General features: G+C 35.7%; 1 protein-coding gene across 31 annotated transcripts in view; it reads right to left on the bottom strand.

Moving 5' to 3' along the window:
* The window catches only part of Sox6 (SRY-box transcription factor 6), a 559,037-nt gene that overhangs the window by 75,479 nt on the left and 458,470 nt on the right, over positions 1-25,088 (bottom strand). For 25 of the 31 annotated variants that reach the window (XM_063251818.1, XM_063251830.1, XM_063251846.1 and 22 more), the window contains 3 exons: positions 10,774-10,923; positions 5,058-5,283; positions 2,060-2,247 (listed from right to left, as the gene is read on the bottom strand). In XM_063251818.1, coding sequence (XP_063107888.1) covers positions 2,060-2,247; positions 5,058-5,283; positions 10,774-10,923 — 564 coding nt within the window. The remainder of the gene's footprint in view (positions 1-2,059; positions 2,248-5,057; positions 5,284-10,773; positions 10,924-25,088) is intronic. The other 6 variants (XM_063251843.1, XM_063251845.1, XM_063251828.1 and 3 more) reach the window with 1 other exon arrangement.

Here is a 25,088-nt window from a genome sequence, read left to right as displayed (position 1 = left end):
TGTATGCTTAGCAGGCGCCACCATATATACGGTGTGGTTTTGATCATAAAAGTGATGTGTCATGGGACCCTTCAAGGTGTCAAAGATGAATATAATGAATAAGCCTTCAAGTTTATCAAGATAAGGGCAGACACACATCAATGCTAAGAAGACACAAGGAAAGCACACACACACACACACACACACACACACACACACACAGCAACTGTGGAAGACAGAGGCAGAAACTGGAGTGAGGCAGCTGCTAGCCAAAAAATGGCAAAGATTGCTGTAACCATCAGAATCCCAGAAGGGAAAAAGTATGATTCTCCCCTGGCGCCCTACGAACAGCTTCATTTGAGATCAGCCTAGATTTGAGAATTGAGAGAATAAACCTCTATTGTATGTACCAACTTGGCTCATGTTCATTTATTCATGTTAAGAAATGAACACATACACATTTCCAAACTATCGCATCACCATACCTTTGGTGGGGAAAACGAACAATCTCGTATGTTTACATATTCGGATCCTTGAGTAATGGCACACAGAAGCACATGCTTCTGACTTATTTAATTTGTAAATTTAAAAACCCTAGAAATCAGAGAAACTACAAATTTTCTTCTGATTAATGGAGAGTCTGCCAGAGTAGTTCATGCTAGAGTTTCACAAGGACTGAAACAAAAGGGAAGCTTTTGGCTCTGACTTCAGTAAGTGATATTCTTAGTGATAAACAGGAGTGGAATTCCTTAAAAACTACTCTAAAACTGTTACCAAAGCTACTGCCCAGAGTAGTATTCATTCATCCCTGAATGGTTCTATCCATGTTGGAAAAAAAAAAAAAAAACAACTCACAGTTTGGCAATGGGTATTTTGTCTCTAAAAAAGGGCATGTTTCATCCTATTAGATAAATCAAATAATCAAAATTTTTACCTTGTCTACTGCAACAGCCTCTCAGCTGGTCTACCTGTTTCTACAGGGAGTAGGATGATTGTCTTACACACTAACACACTGAACAGAACCTGTCTAGGGATTGCCATCACATGCAGGATAAAACAAAGCCTTTCCAGGGTCCATGCAGTCTAATACGCTTCGCGAACATTGCAATATTGCACTGACTGCAAAGACGCCGACCTCCCTGCTGCCTCTTCTCTCCTGATGCTCTGGTTGCGCAGCACTGTCAGGACGCTTTCACTGAGGTCCCCTCCACTCAGTGTCACTTCCCCAGGGAGTTCTCACCAACCCTTCTAAAGTAACCACCCTATCAGTCTCTATTCCAGTAACTTGTTTCTATTTTCTCTCAATGGCATTTATTTACCCCCTTATATTATACTACGTGTTTAGTGACCTAGGACTTCACGGTTATGTTCCTCCATGAGAATAAAAGCATACATGAGCAGGAATTTTTATCAGATTCACTCACTCCTGCATGTCCAGCATCTGGAACAGAATTTATCATAGAGTAGGTTCCAGATAAGTAATTTGTTGAATCAAAAAATAAATGGATATGCTTTGAAAATTATTTTTTTGGGCTGGGGATCTAGCTCAGCGGCATAAGCACCTGCCTTGCAAGCAGGCAGTCGTGAGTTTGATCCTTGGTACCAATAAAAATGAAAAAGACAAAATGAAAAAGACAAAAAAAAAAAAAAAAAGAAAATTATTTTTTGCCCTGGTTGATAGGAAACTCAGTATTAAATTTAATGGTGAATGATGGTGTCATATTATCCTTCATTGTAACATATATGATGCTTTCCTTTTTAATACTCTGAAAATCTATTCTTATTCTAATAACATCACATTTACTCTTTATTACAACACATTTCTAAGTATTTCAGATTGTGACAGAAACACCCCGCAATAGACGGTAGGCTGGGTGCCTAGGAGACAATCCCTGCTAAGTGTGTATTTGTTAATCAGCAGCAAAGTTTAGATGACAAATCTGAGTAAAATGTAGACTGCCTTGTAAGCTGAAGACCTGAATCTTTATCTGCAGGTTAGTACTTGAGAGTCTGGCTAGAGCCAGATTAGAGTGAGTCAATTGGCCTAGCAGAACTAGTGAAGGAGAGAAGCAACAGTTACCTTTTCATTCCTGCAGTTGTTCAGCCCCATATTATTCATGGAGGACAGTTTCCCATCGATGCCATGCGGCTGCTGCTGCTGTTGCTCCCGCTGGATCTGCTCGCGCATCTTCCGGGCTTCCTGAATGGCTTTCATCACTGTATCCTGATCTCCAAACAGGGCAGGGGAGTTGAGACTGGACAAGATATCTGTGTACACAGGATGCGTTATTAGGGTTCAATCCTTTTACAGTACTACTACCAACTACTCCCCTGCAGAACTGTGCACTCTTTGAACAGAGGTGTGCTTGTCTTTAAGAAATCTCTACCACATTATACCCAGAGCACAGAAAGCCAAGGTAACCAAGCTGTGCACGCGTGCCTGCATGCATATGTGTATGTGTTTTCTTTTGCTTTTTGCCCTTGGGGGGTATTCCAGCACGCCATTCAATGTGTATTTTGTCTACTAAACTGCTAACAGATGAAGATTCCTAGATTCCAGTTGTGTATTTAATGTCTGTTCTGACTATATCCATAATTTTGTGTATAATCTTGCCTCATCTGTGGGGAAGTGGCAGGGAAGAAAAAGGGAAGGGAGACCAAGTTCCCTGTGATGCTTGGTCTATGCGTGCACGAAGGCTCTTTCTGGCCTAGCAGAAAACAAAACCAGTGAGGCCATATGCATGTGTGCTTTAGTGGACCTGTATGTGTGCATTCATGTGTCCGCCGCAGGAGCGAGGTGGTGGAAGGAATACACCATCCTCTATTCCCCGGCGCAGGCCGGTTAATGAGGCATTCTGCCTCAGTTATTTACCAAGAGACTGACAACCCTCTCTCCACCCCCAGCTCGAACACCCACTGCTCTCAGCTTCCTGTCTTCATGACAGTAAGGTCATATGGATGATTTTCACGTGTGTACAAATAAAAGTGAGGATAAATATTTGCTTTCGCAATCTTCCACACAATCCAGCGATAAAAATTTAAACCAAGTATCTTTTTTTCATATCTTGCATTTTACTGTGGGTAAACTGAATACTTTCAATAAGTTTTTCTAATTTTAGACAAAAAGAAGGCAATTGTGTGATGACCAGTAGATTTAGCCGCTGTAGCCAACTGTAACATGAACTACTTGTCTGAGGCCTGGAATGAGCACTTCATAGGACCTGTGCACTGGCATGTGTGTGTATGTGGTGCGTGTGGAGACCTCCCACAGACAAAAGAACAAAGGAAACCGGACAACAATCACACTCATGTCACAGGTCTCCTGTGGGCAATACATAAGAATTTTTAAAGTCAGTTATTTTTAAAGATATAGAAAAATGTTATTTTTGGAGCTTTTCTGATTAAAAAAAAAACACCACAGCATTTCTATCCAAGATTATCTGGACAAGAGTGCTGTATAAAACTACAGGTGCTTTTACTTCAGACCATCTGGTTTGTGACCTAACAAATGTGCTCTGCTGAAGCTCTACGAGAACAGGCAAGGCCAGACTCACAGTCATCTTTGCCTCTCAAAGTCTGCCTTGCAGAAAAGAAATGCTTTCCAAACAAAATACAGAAGTGAATTCTAGTAGGGTCATTTCAAAATTTAGTCTATTTTTTATCTTTCTGTTGGCTTTTTCTCTCATCTCATAACATCTAAAACTATAGCTCAGGGATATTCATATTCACATGCTGGAAATGATTCGCTTCCGTCTTCTACATGGACACCACTCCTTGGGGTAAAAACCTCTGGGCCCCTCAGTGAGACATTCTGATACACTATAGGCTGCCATAAAGATCCTGTTGTCTACAGTGCAATGAGGAAGATTTATGTCTATCAAAAGATACACTTAGACTCAGCTCAGTTTTGCAAATAACCCAACTTTGAGTTTATAAAGAGGACTGAGTTGTATACAAAGACCTTGATACCAGTCCTGTTTTTGCTAATTAATAGCTAAGGGCTATAAGCAAGTCATTCTATCATAAAGAGCCCAAATCAACCTTACCTGTACAATGAGCATAATAAAATACCCAACCCATAAAATGATTATGAGAAATCAAATGAGATAAAGTAGGCAAAAGTGTTTTAAGCTATAACTGGCTTACACATCATTCTGTCTAACACAGCAAAAATCCCAGAGCTCAAGACTCAAGAACTCAAAGACAGCACAGTGAAGAAATGCTAGTTCTAATCCCTAATCCCTTTGAATCTCTTTTTCATTTGGAAATTAGGAAACATAGAGTACAGTAACAATATTAATACTTTCTGACACTCTCCTATTAAGTGCTTTCATATTTATAGTTTTATTCCTTGTACATATGTAAATGTGTTGATATCTATTCACCCTAATCTTTTGAGGTTGAATGCCTCCTAGGTGCTAAACTGTGCTAGGCACTTTATGTACATTTCTTTTCTTCATTCTCATAACAATTTACAAACTAGATAATATTATTCCCTTTTCAGAGGTTAGGAAACTGAGTTGAAAAATACTAAATAACTTTCCCAACAGTCACACAGCTGGTTAGTGAAGGTTTTCCATCCCAATCTGTCTCATTTCCAAAATTCATGTTTTTCCTCTCATACTTTTTAATACAGAGAGATGAATACTTCTAGAGATCCTTGGAGTAAATTTCAAAGAAAATATAATTAATTAATTTAGCAGAAGGGGTTGAACTTAAGGCCTAGTGCATGCTAGGCAGGAACTCTATCACTGAGCTATATCTCCAGCCCTGAAAGTTTACACTTATGATAAACAGCATTAAGGGCCAGGTCCTGAAGTCCTTGAAGAGATATGGTAGAGGCAAAGTATTGACTAAATACAGAAATTCCTAAGTCTGGGATTTGCTAACTCTAACCCATCACCATTTAAAAACTCATCTCAAGATCCATAACAATCACATTTTCCAAAAGTTCTAATCATCCATCATACTAAGTTGAGCTATGTTCAAGAAGGAAAGATAAAAGTGTTTTATCCTTTACCAAGAAGCACATTGGAAAGAAGGATCACTTATCACTAAGCAGGTTTGCTTTCCTTTACCTAATTCGTAAGTCTCTTCCTGGTGCTGACTTTTCCATTTACCTAAAGAGGATCCTCTTCCCAAGCTTCCTCCAATGGGGCTAGGGATGCTGCTTTTGTTTGGCAGGTTGACGGGGCTGGTTTTGCTGGTTGGGAAGAGGCTCTGGGTGGGAGACATTGGGGACTTTACAGGCTCTGCTGTCTTGGGTCTGGATGAGAGATTCAGCGGCTGTGCTGCTGCTTCATCCTGCAAGAGTTTAACATAAATAATTATTTAAAAAAAGACAAATGAAGCACATTATCACTTAGTAAGCCACAGTTATTTTACACCTCAGAGACAATGCCACATTCTCCTACAATAATAACAAAAGAAGCTAATTATCTACCTCCTTGAAGATTCATCGGAAGGAAACCTCATTAATTTCCCTGTGTTATGCTTCTATTTACATTAACTGTGTAGCTGGATCATTCTTTTTGCCAAATTAAAATCTGAATTAGCTCACATTACAGCTTAATTTCCTAATGTGTTTTCAGGGATCTAAATTAACCTAGGGCATTTACAAAGAATTATTTAAAATTTCAGCTGCTCTGTAGTGCTTTTGTTATTCTCTCTGAAAAGTTCCAGTAACTATAAATAGTCTCTGCAGCTAATTTTTTAATATATATTTTAAAGCAAACAATTGCAAGTACTAAAAAATGGAAAAATAGAAAGCCTACTGCTGATTTCCTGGGCCCCTGCCCAGAAAGCCTCATGCCATACCATAGCTTCTATGTGGCTTTCTGGGTGTGGGTTCTCTTTGTGGTCTATACTCTGATCTCTCTTCTTGTTTAAAATTAATTTTTGTAAAAACTAAGCACACGTTATAATCATGTTTTACATACTATGCTATATGTAATTTATTTTCATGTTTAAAGTGATGTCTTGTTATAGTTTTTGCTATTTCCATTTATAGAACGTCTATTATAAGATGCAAATCCCTCTATAGAGAATACAGTATTCAGATATCTAGTTTAGAATTAATTCAGTCAGGAACTTTAAAGCTAAATTCCTTGTCTTTATATTATCTCATTTATCCTGGCATAAAAACCTATAATAATACTTCTATCATTCTAGAAATGGGCATATTCACTTAACATTTACTTTTAAGATGTACATTGTTGTGTTCTAAAATAAAATCATCAGCAAATGTTAACTCCTGTTTTGCTTGAGAAGGCACAGAGAAATTGCATTTAATTTCATTATTTAAAATACACAATACAGTTTGGTAACAGACTATTCTCTCCCTTGGTAAACATGTGATCTCGCTGGGTCTCTATTTCTTCATCTGTGAAAAAGAGGACCACATATTTAATGAAGTCTAAGTCTCTTCCAGTACAAATACAATTGATGAAGGATGAACAAAGAGAGATGTGGAAAAACATTATTTGAGAAGGACCACTGGAAACACAGAAGTAATTACATATCAAGCACCATGCAAGGCATTTCCATATGTATTAGCTCATTTAGCCTTCAATAACTCCATAAAACTGGGTGGTATTATCGAAATTTATAAATGAATAAACAAAAGACAAAAAGATAACAATCACTTCTTCAAGGTCAGACATGGAGGAAAGAATTCAAATTCTAATTTACTAGACTCCAAATCTCGTTTGCTAACCTACCAGAGAAAATGAGTCACTTGTTTGATAATGTAGTTATATTTTAGGTTTTTATTAATATTTGATTGCTTTATTTTGTTTTGGTCTTGTAGGGAATAGGCAACCCATCACATCTATGTTGCAGTGTACTTTTATCTATGTTTTAAAATAGGACATATTCTTTAAAAATATGCTATATCCATTATAAATGTCAAATTTGCTTACTCCTTTTTGTCCTTACTTCAAAAAATATTTATACTACTTAGTTCCTTTATGCATGTCTAAATAAAAATGATGTACAATCCAGTTATCTGGTTAGTTATCTCTATGTGTCTTTTATTTGGAGTTTACTAAGCTTCAAAAAATTTGAGTTTAGAATTTTCATTAAATTGAGAATATGTTCATTTTTTCAAATATAATTTTCTGTTCCTAGCTCCTCTTTCTGGAGCTCTAATTTCATAGACTAGGACATTTTTTGTTGTTTCCTGGTACTGACCAATCCTTTTTCTGGTTCATTTTGGATAGTTCTATTGTTATGTCTTCAAGTTCACTGATTTTTTTTTCCTGCCATGTCTAACCCGTAGCTAATGTTACTAGTGTATTTTTCACCTCAAAAACTATATTATTTATTATCTATAGACAATCTGCCTTGCCTTATCATATTCATGTTTTTCTCTATCGTCTTGGACATATGGAATTTATAACATCTTTTTCAGCTTTAAATATGCTCTAATGTATTATTTACTTTTACAATTCAGTGATTGCCAGTTCCATCAACAACGTCATTGGACACAGACATCATCTACCAATTCCCAGAAATGTGAATCTGTTTCCAATATGGCATCCCTACTTTTGATCCTTCCTTAGTCTCACAGAAACTGCCAAGCCTTAGAATAGGGATAATAAAAGCAGCCTTAGGCAAAAAAAAAAAAAAAAAAAAAAAAAAAAAAGCAGATTCCCACTTCTTTCATATTTAGAAAGCATAAATGTTTTCTTGGGTATATATACATATATATGCCTTTGGTCAATTCCTAGAATACTAAAAAGGTTGTTTTTAATCAGTCTTCTCCAGATTTATCTGCAGTAAATTTGCTCATCTCCTCACATGGGTTTAGTTGGAGGTCTTCAATAATGGCTGCCTTTAATATCTATTAATTCTATCATTTGTATCATTTTAAGGTTATTTGAAATTGTTTGTTTTGTATATTCATTATTCACATTTTCTTTTTCTTTTGCAACTCTGGAAAATATTGAACACATGCTATACATTGTGGGTGTTACAGTGTTGGATGCTAACATTTAAAGAAATTTTAAAGCAGTTCTTTAAATATTTGTCAAATTTATTTTGAGACAGAAAACAATTTGATTCTTACAAGGCATGATTTTCAGATGTGTTAAGTAAGTTCAGATTAATCTGAGGATAATTCAGGCCCAGTATGAGGTAATACCTTTCTGAGGACTCTACTTGATGCCCCCCTATGTGTCAAATAATCTTTACACACTGGCTAACGGAAAAGCAATTGTTCTTTGTCAGCCACGTGGTTATTTTGCCTGCTATATTCTGGTATTGTTCCCTGGCTTCAGCTAGTTTTTCACATTAACATGCTCATCAGTACCCAGTATAAAGGGTCTGTTTTGCAAAACTTCAGCATTCTGTTATGTGTGGCTCTCTGTTCTCTGGTACTCTCTCTCAAACATTCTACCTAAGTCAGCATCCTTAAACTCTAATATCCTCTCTCCTCAGAAAGCTTTCCGAGTTCCCTGTATGGCTGCATAGAAACTTCCTTTAGATAGTAAGCTGGAACAAGCCTAGCCCTTCACTGTTTCTCTTCTCACAGGATCACTGTCCTGTACTCCTGTTATAAATGTTTGAAAACCACTGTATCCGGTTGACAGTGGAAATAAGTACTTAGTTAGGATCTTTCTCAGCATGCAAGTAGACAACTAGATATTTCAAATCCAGCCACTCAAACTACCACATCATGTCCTCTATTACCGTCATGAGTATCATCATTACCATCAACACTCATGAAACACTCATTGTATGATAGAGGATATCCTGTCTCATTGAAAACCCATAATAATATTAACTACTGTTGTAGAGAGGAGAAAGCTAAGGCCAAAGAAATCAACTTGCCCAAAGTTACACAGCTAGTAAAAGTTGTGGAATAGGTTTTTGAATAGAAATATTCTAACTTCATTACTGATAGTTGTAATAGATAAAAATTCTGAGGAAAAGAAAATATGTAAGACCATTTATGTTTTTTGTTACTTTCAGCAAACTCTGCCCACTAAAATGTGTGAATTTAAAATAAGCAATAATGTTACATAGAGGAAAAGCATTGGCTATAGAGAGAAATATGAAGGATTTTAGTGATCCTAATTCTTCCAACTGGCAAACTATGAGATTATTTCCAAAAGTATTTCAATAACAGGAGCTACTTTCAATTTTAAAACATTTGATTTATGTCTTCATTTATATATTTTTACCTTCATATACAACAAACAATCAAGTATGAGAAATGTTTCCTTTGTCATTAAGATAAAATATAGCTGAGTATATTATATAGAGAACTCCTTATGAATTTGCATGTGGTCAAATGAGTAATAGAATTCAGTTGGCCCACAAAGATGGAACGGTAAAGGCAGATATACACTAGAATTTAAGTAGAGAACATTTTACTCATCCAGTAAAGTCTTGGTTTGGTGCCATTCCAGTTGGCTGACTTACTTATGAAATGACTTTTTCATGTTAAAATATTTAATAGTAAATAGTTCAAGTCATTGATGTTTGATATACTCTAACAACTATGGTTAAACCAAGTATCTTGGTTTCAGCAGGAGTATTCTGATTCTTAATCACAAGCACAAGTTTTGGAATGTAAAATAGCCTGTTTCCCTAAGTAATACTGTTTTTAAAAATGTCAGTTGCTTATTGTCATATTTCAGTATTTCTAACAACAAAACAAAAATAAATGTTCATCTATTTTGTTGAGGACTCTAAAACAATGAATGGCATTAAATTGGTCCAGGGTGGACCACTGGCAAACTATCTGTCTTAATGATGTTTACTTTTGGATCTTTGATTTTTATGAGCCTATTTTTTTCTCCAGACTTTCTAAAATCTCAAAATTCCTACCTCAAATTTTTAGAAAATAGAACAGTTCAGCGACTGTATGATATACAATGCTGAGTTTGGTTGATCTCAGCTGTTTATCTTGTGCAGATTTAATAATTACAAAAATCCCCCAAATGTGGTACTTTCACCACATCATATTAAAGTGTCTACATTTAGCATACAATTCCAAGTAGGTAAACCAACTATATAAAACCATTGTTTCTCTGAACTATCTGAATTTAGTAATTCAATATATAAAGCAAATGTAGTCACAAAAACAAACCAATACCATCCAGAGGTAGCAGCTGCAGCATAAAGTTGGAGCAGCTCATCAGTTTCCCTCTATTGCTCAGTACTTCCTGAATGCCCAGTTTCAAGACATTGAAAATCAGTGGGGAAAATGCATCTTTTAATGTCTCAACCATAACTCGGGAAAGCTTGCTCATCCTATAATCATTATATGGCGGCAAAGGCATGATGAGGTAATGATAACATTCATTTCTCAGAGCTGCCTTTTATGTAACAGACCTTTATCAACAAACTGTACAAAGCCCACAATTAAATTCCTTTTTTATCCCCTTTTAAATCTAAGAATTCTTCCTTCTCTAGTGCTATACATGGTTCCCACCTATTTAAGGAACATGGGCACAAATGTCACAAGTCTGTGATAGAGTGGCAACAAAACCATGGCCATTTATGCCAGTGAACATTAAAAAATAAAACCAGAATCCAAAGGGGAAATTTTTGTGAGAAGTGAGTTTGCAGATTTAGGTAAAGAGCTCACAATATGGCACTATTGTTATCGAAAAGAAAACACCTGTTTCTCAATGCTCAATCATGAAATGTACCAGAAAGAAGAGCATTTGGGGGATCCTTTATGTTGCCACGATTCCTGCTGCTTATTCCCAGCATAGCCTGGTTCACTATCTTTCTTGTGAAGCTGTTTTCCAAACTATTTCCACAATCCTGCAAAGCAAATACCTTAACTTGAGTTACAGGGCTGGTCCCTCTCTTTTCATTTTTTATCCCAGTAGGTGAGACTGCCCCTGCTGTGTTTGGAGGCTGTGGAGTTGATGGCATCTTTGCTCCAGGTGACACCTGCATGTTGGCCAGCTGAGCCGCATAGAGCTGCTGCAAAACAGGAAAGACAAACATTGATCTCTTTAAATGCAGCAGAAACAGAGTTTCGAAAAAGAAAAGGAAAAAACCCACTTACCGAATTGTTAGGTAACTATTTCTCTGGAGTCTTGAAGTTACTTTACGATTTTTTAAAAAAGGAAAACAAAACAAACAATAACAACAAAGCCTAAAAACTGAAATAACACAACAGAAAGAAAGAGCACTGATTTCTATGCCTATTTCTCACAGCAATGAATGCTACAACCCTGGACAAAGGATTTGATCTCTCTAGAATTCAGTGTCCTTAATTCAAAAAAAAAAAAAAAAAAAGGAGGGGGGTTGACTAAGTAGTCTCTAAGATTCTAGTTCCTAAATTCTCTGTGTAAAGTTCTTTAAATGTCTGGTCATAGCCACTACTCATGTAATTTTTTTATTCCTAACTAAGGAACTGACCTGAGCTTTCCTATAGATTTACAGAAGAGTCATCCCACTCCTATTCAGCACTGACTGACCTTCCCTGGGACTCTGGCCCCTCAGGAAGATGACTGCTGTCTTCAGGACTGCAGAGGCCCAAAGGAATCCTGTTTCCTTAAGGTCATATTTCTAGACAGACAGCATATAAATAATATAATCTTCAACAGAATATTGCCAGATTTACAGCAATAACAACAAGAAGTCAAGTTTCTTTTTACCAGTACAGGAGCTACCCTCCTCTTGATTCTCAGCTTAAATGAAGTAACTAGTATGTGTCTGGTTTCCCCATTTCCTACTATCATGTTTTTGTAGGATAGTTACTGTTAGTAAATTGTTAGTAAACTGCTTCCTGGCTTGCTTATTTGTTTGTTTGTTTGAGCACATTCTCCAGGAGATACCCAAGAAAGGTGTGTGTGAGGTTAATGTTTTAGAAACTAGCATTTGTATTATATTTCTTCCACTTGATTACAGTTTGACTGGTATAGAATTTTAAATTGAAAATGATTTTTCCTCAGAATTCCAAAGACGATAATGTTATCTTTTTATTCTTATTGTTAAAGAAGCTGGATGTTATTCTGAGTCCTGATCCTGTGTATGGAATCTATTTTCTTCCCCAAAAGCCTTAGGATCTTCCATTTATATCATATATTTTGAAATTCCTATAGAGTCTATCCATATATGCCTTTTACAGCCACATTCTGGAAACTCAGTCAGCCCTTTGAATCTGTGAATTTATGTCTTTCAATTCTAAGAAACTTTTCTGGAGTTTTTCATTAATAAATCTCTTCTATCTGCTTTCTTTCTTAAACTCATATTAGATAAATGTTGGGCTTCCTCACTAACCCTCTCTTTTTCTTATTTTTAATTCATATTTGTCAATCTTTGACCTGTTGTTATATTTTATGTTTTTACAAGCTTGTCTTCCAAGACTTCTGTGAAAATTTCTGCTCTTATACCCCATGGGCACTCTTTAGGTCTCCACTTTTTTCCCCCCTGTTCTCTATTCTGTTGGGTGTTACTGGTAAGTTTGGGATTGGTTTTTGTTTTTTATTCCCTGTGCTATTGTCTTTTGTTTCTCTCAAGTTCCTTGTATTCTTTCTCTGGCATTCTTTCTCTGGTGTTCACTGACCTTTTATTAGTCTCTGAGAGTGACAAACTGAAAAGTTTACAAGTTGTATTTTTCTTTGGAGAATCCCAAATGCCATTATCTGTAGGTCATTTCTCTTATACTGAACCATTTTCTTAGATAGCTATCTTCAGGTCCTCTCCTTAGTTGCAGGATAGGCATGTATGCCGTCATTAGGTGAGCCAAGAACTGGGAGAGCTCACTCAATGGCTGGCCTACTGTGTAGCTCCCTACACAGTAGGCTCCTATGCTCGATGCTCCCAAGACAGAAAAAGAAAAAGAAAAAAAAAACTCTCACATTCAACTTCTCTAGAGAAAGGCTTCCAGTCTGCTGGCAGGTTATGTGGTGGTGGTTGGGAGGAAGGGATGGTAGATGCCAGGTTGGATAAGGTTAGAGAGATCAAATTTATACCTATTTTCAACTAGTCATGTTGTATTCAATTTCATTTTTTACTCTTGCCTTCATTAATACGTGATGCTTTCAATTCCTAAACATTTCAAAGATCCCACTCACAGATGAACTTGATTGGGGAGGGGGATGTACGTCTTAAAACTTAGGTAGCAGCTTTTTTTTTAATCCTACTAAAACAGTTGTAAGTCATCTATCTATTTCTCATTTTCCAAAATATTCCAAAAACTTTCTCAACCTCTCTTCCTATTTCTACTTGAAGGTTTCTACCTAAAGCCCTTCATTATTGCTATATTAGGATTTATGTAAAATTAGCAATAAATGAATGTGTTAATATGTTATGCTTAAGTCAGATTCCTGATGCTCCAATGCTTGCAAACTTCATTCAAATATTTTCTTTTCCTTTTATAATCAAGATTAAGCCATTATCTTGATAGTCAAATTTCTATCATAATAAATAGAAAGTTTCCTAGTTCATCAACCACAGAGAAAACAACTCAAACTCTACCATAGTAGTAGGGGGAAAAACAGGTGGTTTATTATAATTTCCAACATTACTATCATTCAGATGGACAAATAAAAAAATTTATGGTAATCAAAAACAGACCTTTCAGCACATGTAATTAAATGAAAGTTTAATAAAGAATAATTTGCAAAAACCAGATGTGCTTATGCCAAGATTGTTGTTTTCTTTGGAACAATTTTTCTAATACAACAAGCCTCTGAAGAAATTAAACTTTCATTATTCTGTAGGCAATGACTCAGTGGCAAGAAAAATTCACAAGTGGTAGAGTCAAACTGCTAAAATGTAGGCAAAAGAAAGGCTGTCTTTTGGTTTCCTTTTCACTTTGTTTTATACTTTTAAAATTCAACCAATTGTCTTCCAAAGCAGAGTAAGGGAAGCTTCTATAAGATTTCTGCTTGGGTTTAGTTAGCAAATAACAGTTCCATGTTGAAGGGATTTGACAGGGGTGGCTAAGAGTTGAAAAGATATTAGTTATATAGCAGCTGGTATCATAACCAGTATAACCTACTTAAATCTAACATACAATACATGTTGTCCTCCTTATATGTCTAATATTTTATGGCTTGAAGAATCATGAAAAGACTTAAGAGATAGGATCCTTAGACATCATTTACCCCTTCACTTTTTCTCTGTAACTCAAAAGATCAAAAGAAAGTTCATTTATTTTACTGAATCTTGAGTTGTTTGGGAGAATTTCCTAGTGAAAAAAGAAAAATCCTTGGAACAAATATTTCTTTTAAAAGGTAACTCAGGAGTGAGGATGTAGCCTAGTGGCACAGTGTCTGCCTGGCAAATATGAGGCCCTGAGTTTGATTCCCAGTACCTAAAAAATAAAAAGCTGACTCAATTTAGTGAGCTTTCAGAATGAACAATACAGTTGACTTTTAGAAATAGGGAAATGTTAATTGCTTTCTCTAAATCTCTGATAATCGTTTACTTTATACTTTTTCCTAGAAAGTTATATATTATAGAGACAAAACCCCACAAATCGCAAGAGTAGTCAGAGCTGGTTTTTGTGAGTTGTGATTACTGATACAAAAGAGGCAGAAGAAGAATAACCACATTGCATGAAATTTGCAGATCTGGGTAAATTGAACATTGAAATAATATGTACGATTTAGTAAAACTGGCCTTGAAATAAAAATTAGAAAATGAAGTACAATGAAAAGATGGAAGGTACTCATGATAATTAAAACAATTCTAGCAAGGCATTATTTTAGTGACAAATAATATCTTTAAGTTGAAGCTTTAGATTCAGTTTGGATAGTAAGAATGTCATTCATTGAATAGGCATACATTTACAAAACAATGTTACAGCTCACCTTCTAAGCTAACACCAATTGAATGCGTTCTATGTGCAAGGCTTTGTGTTAGGAGCTGAGGAAGATTCAAAGTCTTGGACCAAGGATATAGCCCTGGAGGAGATGTAAAATATAGATCCTTAACACTTGACTTATTCCTTTCTTGTGGTGCTTATCAATGTTTTTATCCTGTGTTCAGTTATGCACACACATCTTACTATCCTTGACACACTGGAGACTTATTAAAGATGTGATTAATCTAATTATTTTTGAATGCCCAGCACCAATAATGGTGCATTGCAAATAATATACACCCAATCAACCTTTTGTAAATTAACATACTACATAGAAAGATTGCACATTAAGAAAGTGAGTCTTTATAGATAAGGTACCTGAAGGGGTACATGATTATATTTGTTACATATGAAATGAACAATATTGTGGTGTTTAGTTTTAAAAATAAAAGAAAAATAAATTCAATTTCCATTACATTACATTGTTTTGGAAGAAATGGTTTTTGGAAGTGATTTGATAAAATATTTAATCAATAGCTGCTTGGTATACACTAGCTTCATTAACTTGTCTTAAGCTTTTCTAATTCAAGTTATACCTTTAAGCAATAACTAAGGAATAATAGTAATTTTTTTCTCAGTCTTGTTCCTAAGAAATTTAAAATTTCTCTAAAGGTTATTGCAGCATTTTTTGAAAGAATCTATTAACACTAATTACTCTAAACAAGTAACTTTAGTTAAGAAATTCCTTTGCAGACTAATGTTTACGAAGAAAAATGATTAAAGTCTGAGTAACTGTTATATAAGGGTTAACACAGTATCATTCTACATAAGGATTCTCATATTATAATTCTTAATTGTAATGGTCGTAACAAATATTCATTCCTAAATACAGTTGAAATGTAAGACATAAACAACATAATACAGGGCATAACAGGATTAGCAAAAGCCTAAAAAACATCTAAACTTTGTTGAAGATCACTTTGTAAATACACATTTTTTCCATTTCAATTTCGAAAAGTACTCAATCATTGGGATATTGAATTGTTACTTTACCTAAGGTAATGTAAGAGATTCATGGTACATACAGGTAAAATTGAGCCTAGCTAAATATTGTTTGCAAAATCATTCGTCTTACAGGACCACTTTAAGAAATGCTTTTACTTTATGACTAAAAATGTTCCATCTTCTTTAGTGAATATTTAAGTAAGTAGTTACTATTAAAAATTTGGTAAGCAGAAGAAGGGTGTACTTACAACAAGAAAATAAAGGGCGTTCACATGTTATTGAAGCTAGTTTGACCTCCTCATTCTACTAATGAGGGTTGGTGAGCCAAAGAAGGTTTTTCAAGATCACATAATCAGTATTGGAGCTAGAAGTACTTTCTAGCTCTCACTCCATTATCAGAGTATCATTGAAAGTACAAATAAATATACAGTAAATCTTTACATCTTTCAAGCACATTTGCAGCACTGATTAATTGGCTCATTAACAAATCTTTATTAAATATTTATTAATTAAACTTTGTGCTAAATTCTGGAGGTACATCAAAAGCAAACCAAGAAATGGTGCTTAAAGGTACTAAATGAGGGACAGATATTAAATGTTTAGACAATACCAATTGTGTAACTGCTGAGAAAGCATAAATGTCCAAAGATCATCAAATGCAAATAATCAATGTACTCTGGAGGATCAGAATGGCTTCTTCAAAAAAAAGTAACATTTTATTTAAAACTTTCCTAGGTGAAAAAATTAATAAAAGTTCTAGAAAGAAGAAACACCAACTATTATGGTTCTGAGAAAAAAAGAGAGGAAAGTTTCTGAGGAATTTAAAGACTAATATGACAGGAATGCTGAGTACAAGTAGCATGGTAAGAGCAGAGGCTGCAGGCTGGGATGGAGTGGTAGGCTTTTGTAGGCTTCGTTAATTTGGAATGCCACAAAAAATACCATAAACTAGGAGGCTAAGAAACCACAGAAATTTATTTTTTATAGTTCTGGAAGTTGGCATATGTAAGATCAAAGCACCAAAAGATCCAGTGTCTGCTGAGGGCCTACTTTCTCAGAGTTGGTTATTTTGTCTCTTACCTTACATGATGGTGCAAAGGCTAAGGCTGTCTTGGCACTTTTTCATAAATTAATCTAATTTATGAAGATTCTACACCCATGAATAATCAGCTCATGAAGGCCCACCTCCTAGTACTCGTACTGTTAGGATTAAAAGTTCAACATATGATTTGGTGAATGTTCAAATTATTTTAATTAATTACAATAAAAGACATTAACATGAATGCCCCTCAAAACTCCCCCTCACTCTGAACCCATTTGTCCCATCATCCATGCTACTTTCTGAAGCAGCTCTGGAAATCTTCTTTCATGAGTGTCTTCAGTAACATGGTCATGGCTACTCTGAGGTCCCGAGGGTCCTGAGTTACATGGTACCAGATCCAGTGAATAGGGCTGATGAGGACACCCTGTCGTGTTTTCACAATGCTGCCTTTCAGTGGATGACACTCTGCAGTAGCATTCACTGTGGTTTTTATTACCACAGTGATAAGAAGCACTTCTAAACCTGCTTCAGAAAATGTAAGAACAAAGGGGTACGTGTTTCTGAAGCAATGGGGAATATTTTGAGGGGATTAATGGCGGTATATCTTTTACTGTAGTAAGTTCACTGTATATTTTGATTACATCTCACATGAACTTCTAACAGTGTGTCCAGGAGTTCTGTGTACTAATACCAGCCTTAGTCAGCCTTTCTTGCATCTGGATTCTAGTAACACTTTAATAACTATCCCTACTTAGATTAAACCCAAAGGAGTAGGTTCCACCATCAAACCCAGCCTTGTGCAGAAATTCTTGAGTGTCTGCCAGGACACAACTAGCTTACCTAGGGTGCGGAGCCATGTTATACTATTGTTGTATTTGGGAAGAGAAGCATGATTTGTCCCTAAACAGCCAAACTGTTGTCAAATTATAGCATGTGGTGCCACAATGTATCTATAGCTACCATAATGTGAAAAATGTATTTTATGCTTGCTTTCTGTGATAAAATAATATAAGATCTCCAACACAGAAGGCCATAAAGAAAAGATACAGGCTTTCTTCTTTATAATCATGATTTTTACATAACCACGTAGCCAGTCACCCAATCATCACTCCATTCATTCATGAATTCAATAAATACATACTGAATAGTAAGGCACGCACTGCTCTGAGTATTTTATTATTGTAATTACAGAAGACAGGGATAATTATTCATTTTAGAGTCAGTCTCACTTTTAAGACCATGTTCTTTCTGCCTTTAAGTGATTTTAAGTAAACTATACAGTAAATCACAATAAAATCCAGTGAATAGAGCTGACCTAGACCTAGCTACCAGACAAGGTTTATTGTCCAAATAGAAGAGAGAGTCTGACGTGATTCTACTACTCTGAACTCTCAAATACCAAACTGCATTTCCAGATGTCTTGCAGTCACTCTTTCAAAAGTGGTATTTCATAATCGTCAAATGAATAAAATGGTGTTATCCTTAGCTATCATGAAAGAGTAATAGTTTTGCACTTGATAAATCTCTTCTGCAATCAAGCTTTGAGTCACAGTAGAAGACAACTTTAAAAATCCTAACTTAATAGAGAGATAGGGTAAAAAGAATTATATGCAAAGTGTGGGCAGAATAGGAAAACTAACAGAATACACATTAACAGGATTAAACTGTCACCGGTTATGCTCCAATATATGGAAACTAATAGTACAAGAGCAGGCACAACTTTATAAACCAAATGCTTTTTAAGTAGATTATTGTATGTTTTTAAATTTCTATTAGTGAGAGGATTAAAATGTACCCTGTCAGGATCAGGCCCAGAGAGAAAAAGAAGAAATACTCTCTCTCAAATATAACCTGCTATTGATGAAGAATAAACAAAAGAAGAGAAAGAAAAGTATTTAACAAAAACAGATTCAACAGGTGTTACTAAAAGACATTAACTTACGCCCATTTACTATGGTTTCACTTAACATTGAGAACTATCAGCTACCCACGTTGAAATTCCCAATCCCTGGGTACCATAAACTAATAATAATACAGTAAAATCAGAGATAACAAGTAGGGAGACATCCTTAAGGAAATGCCATTATTGCATGATGGATAGGATTTTGCTCTCCATTCGAAATAATGCTGTTGACCATGCCTTTGCCTAAGTAAGATCTAGCATAAATCTGGACAAGTTCATCTATGAGAAGATAGTAACAGAGTCAGGGATAATTAGGCAGTCTAATGTAGATCTTCTTTAGCACAAAAAACAAAGTATTTCAGTTAACAAGGTATTGCAGACAAAAAGGGTGGAGAGGGAGCTTTAAAATAATAATTTGGAAGAGTTTACAAATACTTCTCATAAACTGTTAACTTCATCTTGCCTCGAATATTCTTGGAATTGCTATCAGTTCTGCCTACATTGTTTTCTTATTTTACCTTCCCTAAAAGTATTTTCCTTTCCAAAGAGGAAAGTGGAGATGATTTCTCTTCATTTCTGTTTTCCTGACATAAAGCATGAGAATTCATATAATGCATCTATCTTCTTGCAAATACTAAGCACTACTGTGTTAGAAAAGGAAGTAATTGTGAATAAAACATCTTTCTCTTCTTCTTCTTCTTCTTCTTTTTTTTTTTTTTTTTTTTTTTTGGCTTGTACAGATAAAGAAGGCTCAAGCTTACAGTAGTAATTTACATAAAAGTATTAGTGGGTGAGAAGTAGGCAGAGTGAAACCTAGAGCCCAGGTTCCTTACATTCCCCATCCACTGTTCGTTATGTACTCATGTCTTCTCTTAACAAACCAACTAAAAAGATAATTTGTACCTCATATCAGAGCTTTCAGTTCAAGCTACATAAAAGAGATGGGTTTATTTTCTGGCACTCTTCCTGGGTTACACAGAGAAATTTATCCTAACTGCACTTGAAAGTAATCCATGGGTACCCAGTGATGATTTGTATTGTAGCATTCTATTTTAATATTTGTTTTAAAATGTACATATTTAAAAGTGCAACCACAGTAATTAGGTTACAGTAATTATAATCATGTTAAGGTGTTTTCAGATTTTTAAAATTAAAGTTTATGCAAATACATATAAAGGGCCAAAAATGAGTCTCAGGTAAGAGCAGACCTATTTTCACCCCCGTTTGAGAATCCTGCCAATAATAGCCTTTCCAAAACAGCTTTAAAAAATAGGACGAGCCTTGACTGTAAAGCACTGAGAACCAGGACCTATTTAATTCATTTCATTATTCCCTGCAGCCAGCTCAAGAATGTCAAGTAAAAGAAAATGAATTGAAAGAGTTTCCCTGGCTCAAGGTCTTCTTGCCTGTGTTCCCAAGCGCTGGGTAGTTTACTCCTGACATCACTCACTGTACTAATAAGGTAGGGGATGTGTTGGGTTCGGAAGAAAACAAAAGCTGTAAAAAGGGAAAGAGGGCAGAAGACAGGCTCAGATCAAAGGTCTTATCCTTACATTAAGATGCCTTTTTAAGGAATCAGAATCCATCACATAACACAACACCCATCCTCTACTACAAAAAAAAGTCAATTGCAATTTATTTTCTGCTGCACCAATAATACTGGAATCCATTCAGAAGAGTATTTCCTTATAGAAGATGATCAGAACATGTAATAAGAATTAGCAAAGCAACTCCCAATTATTTTAAGGGAAAAAAAACCCCTCTCCTTGCTTTTTCCAAAGATTTCCTCTATGAGGGTGTGAAATAAAGTATGTAAATATATAATGCTTTATTTACAGAAATAAAAGTTCAGTCACTCAAACAATTAGTAATTTAGTTCTTAAAGCAAGATATTCAAAGAGGTGATAATTAGGGCAGTTGGAAATAAGTATTATGGGGAGGAAGCTGTTTTCCTTCTGTTTCCAAGAGCTGAGCAGGCAAGAGTGGAGAGAGCCAGGTCTCTGACAGTGCTCCAAGTTTGCAGCTTGCATTTGTAATGTTTCTTTAATTCTCTTGTCACAAAGGGTAGTTCATCAGGTAGACCTTAAGCAAGTGAAGTTTGACTTTACTAACAGGATAAAAAAACTTATTGAGTCCAGAATTTGGATTTGAAACCTAAGAATTACTTCGCACAAAATAAAGAGTCATGAAAACGTTTTAAATGGATATATATATTTTAAGCGCATGTCCTGAGTTACACTTGTAGTAAATGACTTTATGTCAGCTTCCTGGTATTTGAAAGCATTGTTTGTTTGTAACGAAAAGGCAAATCATTCATTCTTTCATCCACTCATTCCAAAAACTATTTACTGACTGTCTACTATGACCCAGGCACTATTGTACCTGTAGGTTTTGGAAAAACACAAATGGTGAACTTTGGGGAGAGAGCACAGAAAATGGTATACTTATTTCTGCCAAATGCTCTGAAACACAAAATATTTGGGTAGGTGAGCACAGGGAAGGGTTTAAGGCTTAAATATAAAGATCAGTAAAACTCACAGAAGAGAACATTTGAATAGAAGTGTGTATGAAACCATGTAACTATATAAGGATAGCACTCATAGAGGCAAAATATAGAAGAAAGTCCTCTAACAAAGATATTTTTGTGCGTGGAAGGTTTGGGAAACAGCAAGAATGCCAGAGTAGTTGGAACCGAGTGCACAAGCAAAAGCGTATTATGTCAGGTGTCAGAAAGATAGCCAAGGGGCCAAATCATGGAGGCGTACTACGCTATGACATGGACTTCAGATTCTATTTTGGGTTTCAGGGTTTCTAGGAAACACCATTAAAACAACATGGCAGACCTGGAAATCCCTCAGCAAGACACACATGGGAAACTGGAGGTATGCCAGGGCTGCCTTGCCTTGGCCCATTATAACTGCCAAGGAGCCAGATGCTGTTGCTTGAAAAATATTCTACAACTGCCCAGCTTCGATGCCCTTCGAATTCCATCCATAATAAAGCTTCCAAAACAACAGAGAATGAAGACAAATTTGGGCAACTATGTAACTTTCAAAAGGTTTTATTTAAATTGTTAAAAATATAAGTTTGGGAAAAACAGAATTTTGTGAAAGGAAAGTGTGTGTGTGTGTGTGTGTGTGTGTGTGTGTGTGTGTGTTTCTAAATACTTTTTTTATTTTAATCATTGCACAGAACAAATGTTGCATTTTGGAAGTGAATGTTTACTAGAGAATTTTTCTTACTGTTTTTAAACTTAACTTGGCTTTAATTTCTCAGCAGACTTTGGAAGATGTTACACAAGAATCATGGTAACGAACGATTTATACCTATGATGAAATGTATAGACTTATTAAAATTAAATTTCATGTTAATACTAAAGTAAAATTTGCATTTGTTATAAATATTTAAGGAAAGGGGGAAATATTTTGAATTCATTTTAAAGTGATCAGGTAAACTAGGCAAGGAATAATGCAAAATATACTCTTCTTAATTTTCTCTTATTTTTTTCTATATTTTTAAAAATTCAAATAAATGTTTTACTGTTTCTCAGGGCCAATTCCATTAACTGTCACTTTTTAAACAGCAAATTATTACTATTGCCAACTGGAGAACCTCAGCATATTTTGCAGTATGTAAATATGCCATCTGTATCATACAGTAATACCCATGGCTTACTCTCTAATTAGCAGAAAGGAATGATACCTTGTATATGGCAACCATAGTAAAAATCATTCAAATAGTAAGTAATAAACATACAACATGCTGTCTTGTCACTAGATATGATACTGATACATAGCTCAATAACCCACATAATTCCCTAAAAATTTTCTGCAGCAGATAAAGAAAGCAATGTTTATATAAAGGACTAAAGGAGAAATTTATAAAAATAAAGTCTTATAAGATGCTATGAAAAGCAAAATATCACAGAGAATAAGAATGCACATTCTTTAGTCTAAACCACTGTTTACCCTGAGATCTTAAGCAACCTATTTAATATCTCTAGACCTTAAATTTCCACATCTGTAAAATAAAGATAATCTACTCCAAAAGATTGTTTCATGGAGCAAATGAGTTTACACACCGGACACACTTTAAAACAGAGGCACACCACAAAGACTTACTACTTGTACGCTCTTCTTATGAGTCGCCTCTATTTAAGAGAAGTTGTTCCAAAAGCTTATTCAGAAATCAAGTATCCATTGGTGTTTTTATATAATTTAACAAAAATGTATTAGGGATACGAATGAGAAGATTAGACACTGTCAGAACAGCAAGGGCAGGAAGGATGGAGTTGTGGGGAAAACGTAACTTGTAAGGTACTTACAAGTTAGTACTGAAACACCTTCACTGAGAACAATTAATGTGGACTAAAGGCAATTAGGGAGGCTTTTCTCACAGTGAAGCTCCAGAAAGCGAGTCCTCTGTTAACTAAAAGTTTAAAAATACCATGAAAGGAGGAGACACTAATCCGGATAACATGGGAAGCACTGAGACTAATGGAGTTTCTGTTGTGATGTCTCCCCCGCTAGACTACTATCTGGAGCTGGTATCCAAAGGCTGTGTGGCACTGAACTATAATGTTTATACTAAGAGCCAACAGGGCTTTGAAAAAGGCTTGTGCTGTGGAAAAAAAGAAAAAAGAAACCACCCTTGGCAGTTCACTTAGGAAACAGAAACTTTGTTTTGTTCTTGTCATTGTCCATTATTGGACAGAGAAAACTGAGCATTCAAAGGCCTAATTTAGGGAGAATTTCTCTATACTTCACTATCATTGGTAAGACTACCATAACACCCCTGGAATACTCTTTACATGATGCAGAATCACAGCTTTCATCTGGTAAGAGAGCATAATTCCAAGTGGACCATGGAATATTTATGTCTCTACGCAACTCTTTGAAGGAACAATCTTATGTTTTTGTGCCTGTTGTGGGTCAGAGGTAGACATCAGCACTTCTTTCTGTCACTCCTCATCTGTTTTATAATAATTTATAGCTCAGCAAGATGAATCATAAAAGTATCTATTTTATTTCAGCAACTGATTCTGGTAAATCAAAGATTTCCAGTCCAACAACCCAACATGAAACTCTGCATGGAAAATATGAGAAGAACAAAGTATTCTGTCAAATAACACATCTCATAACGTAAACACATGTCCCTTAAAGGAAATTTTATCGTTTCCACATTATCGGCACACAAAAGGAGCATTCTTGTTGCAGACCCTGTGCGACTGTGGAGTCATCGTCACTGGAAACAAGAGCCTGATTAGGTTCCCACACAGATATGAATAGACTTTCCTTTTCTAGTGAAGTAGCTGCCTTTATTCCTTTTTAAATCAGACCGGTGATTGTTACCATAAAAACACTGAATTGTACTCGAGCAACATTTGTTTCTGCTCTTTTAACTCATCTTTTTAGAATCAGCCAATAACATTACTGTCCCTTCTGGTTGGTCCTCTTCTGGAAAGTCTCAGTTAATCCACAGCTGTGTGAATGTGAAAAAGGTACACAGCAGGCTAAGTCTGTTAGGTCGCTCGTCTGCTAATAAAGTGCACAGTCTGCAGGACAGATGTTAGGAGGATCTGTTAAATAAGTCAGTGGCAGAGATCCTGACCTCTGCCAAGGAACATTTCATTATCCCACAAAGGGGCATAATTACAAGGCATTAACAATTAGAAGAATCATAGCTTTTCTTTATAGATTTTTTTTTTTTACTTCTTATTTCATCATTTGGTTGGAATATATAGCATCAAGACCCATTCACTACAAGCAATGTGCTAAATATGATTGGGTTTAGTAAAAACTGCAGATTACACGATTTCCCTGAATCCCCAGGAAATGGTTGGGCCTTGGCTTTGCTTCAATCTTAAACAGTTTTGTTTATTCAGCGTGTATCATTACACTATTTGCACAGTCTCACTTACCACAGGGTACCATTGTACTACAGGGACCATCAATCTAACTAAACATAGTTCTCTAACTATTAAATCTAGTGTAATGGGAACTGTAAACCAGAGATCAAATTAATAGAGGAATATCACACTATAAAGTTGTTCGCTATACCTTATACCACTTTACCATTTATGGTATAAGTAAAATCATGTCTACATGCACTGCAAATTCCCTAGAGTGGCGTAAAAGGCACACTGCCATCTGACCCCTGCTTCCATTCTGATCTCACCTACTGGCGCTCCTGTACCCTCAGCCTGGGTCAACTGTTTCTGACCCAGCCATGCTGTCTATCACTGCTACACCTGCGGGCAGGCCGTTCTCTTTGTCTAGACTACTTCTCTTTGGCATCTCTGTCATTCTGCATAATTCCCTAAAACCTAGTGGATATATGTGCTCCTTTCAAGATTTAATTTTGCCTTATCCATGAAG

The sequence above is a fragment of the Cavia porcellus genome, unplaced genomic scaffold (assembly GCF_034190915.1).
Source record: "Cavia porcellus strain 051 isolate PalLab524CR breed Dunkin Hartley unplaced genomic scaffold, mCavPor4.1 scaffold_6, whole genome shotgun sequence".
Taxonomy (NCBI): domain Eukaryota; kingdom Metazoa; phylum Chordata; class Mammalia; order Rodentia; family Caviidae; genus Cavia; species Cavia porcellus.
The sequence above is the reverse complement of the archived record's forward strand: the minus strand, read 5'-3'. Positions and strand labels throughout refer to the sequence as shown.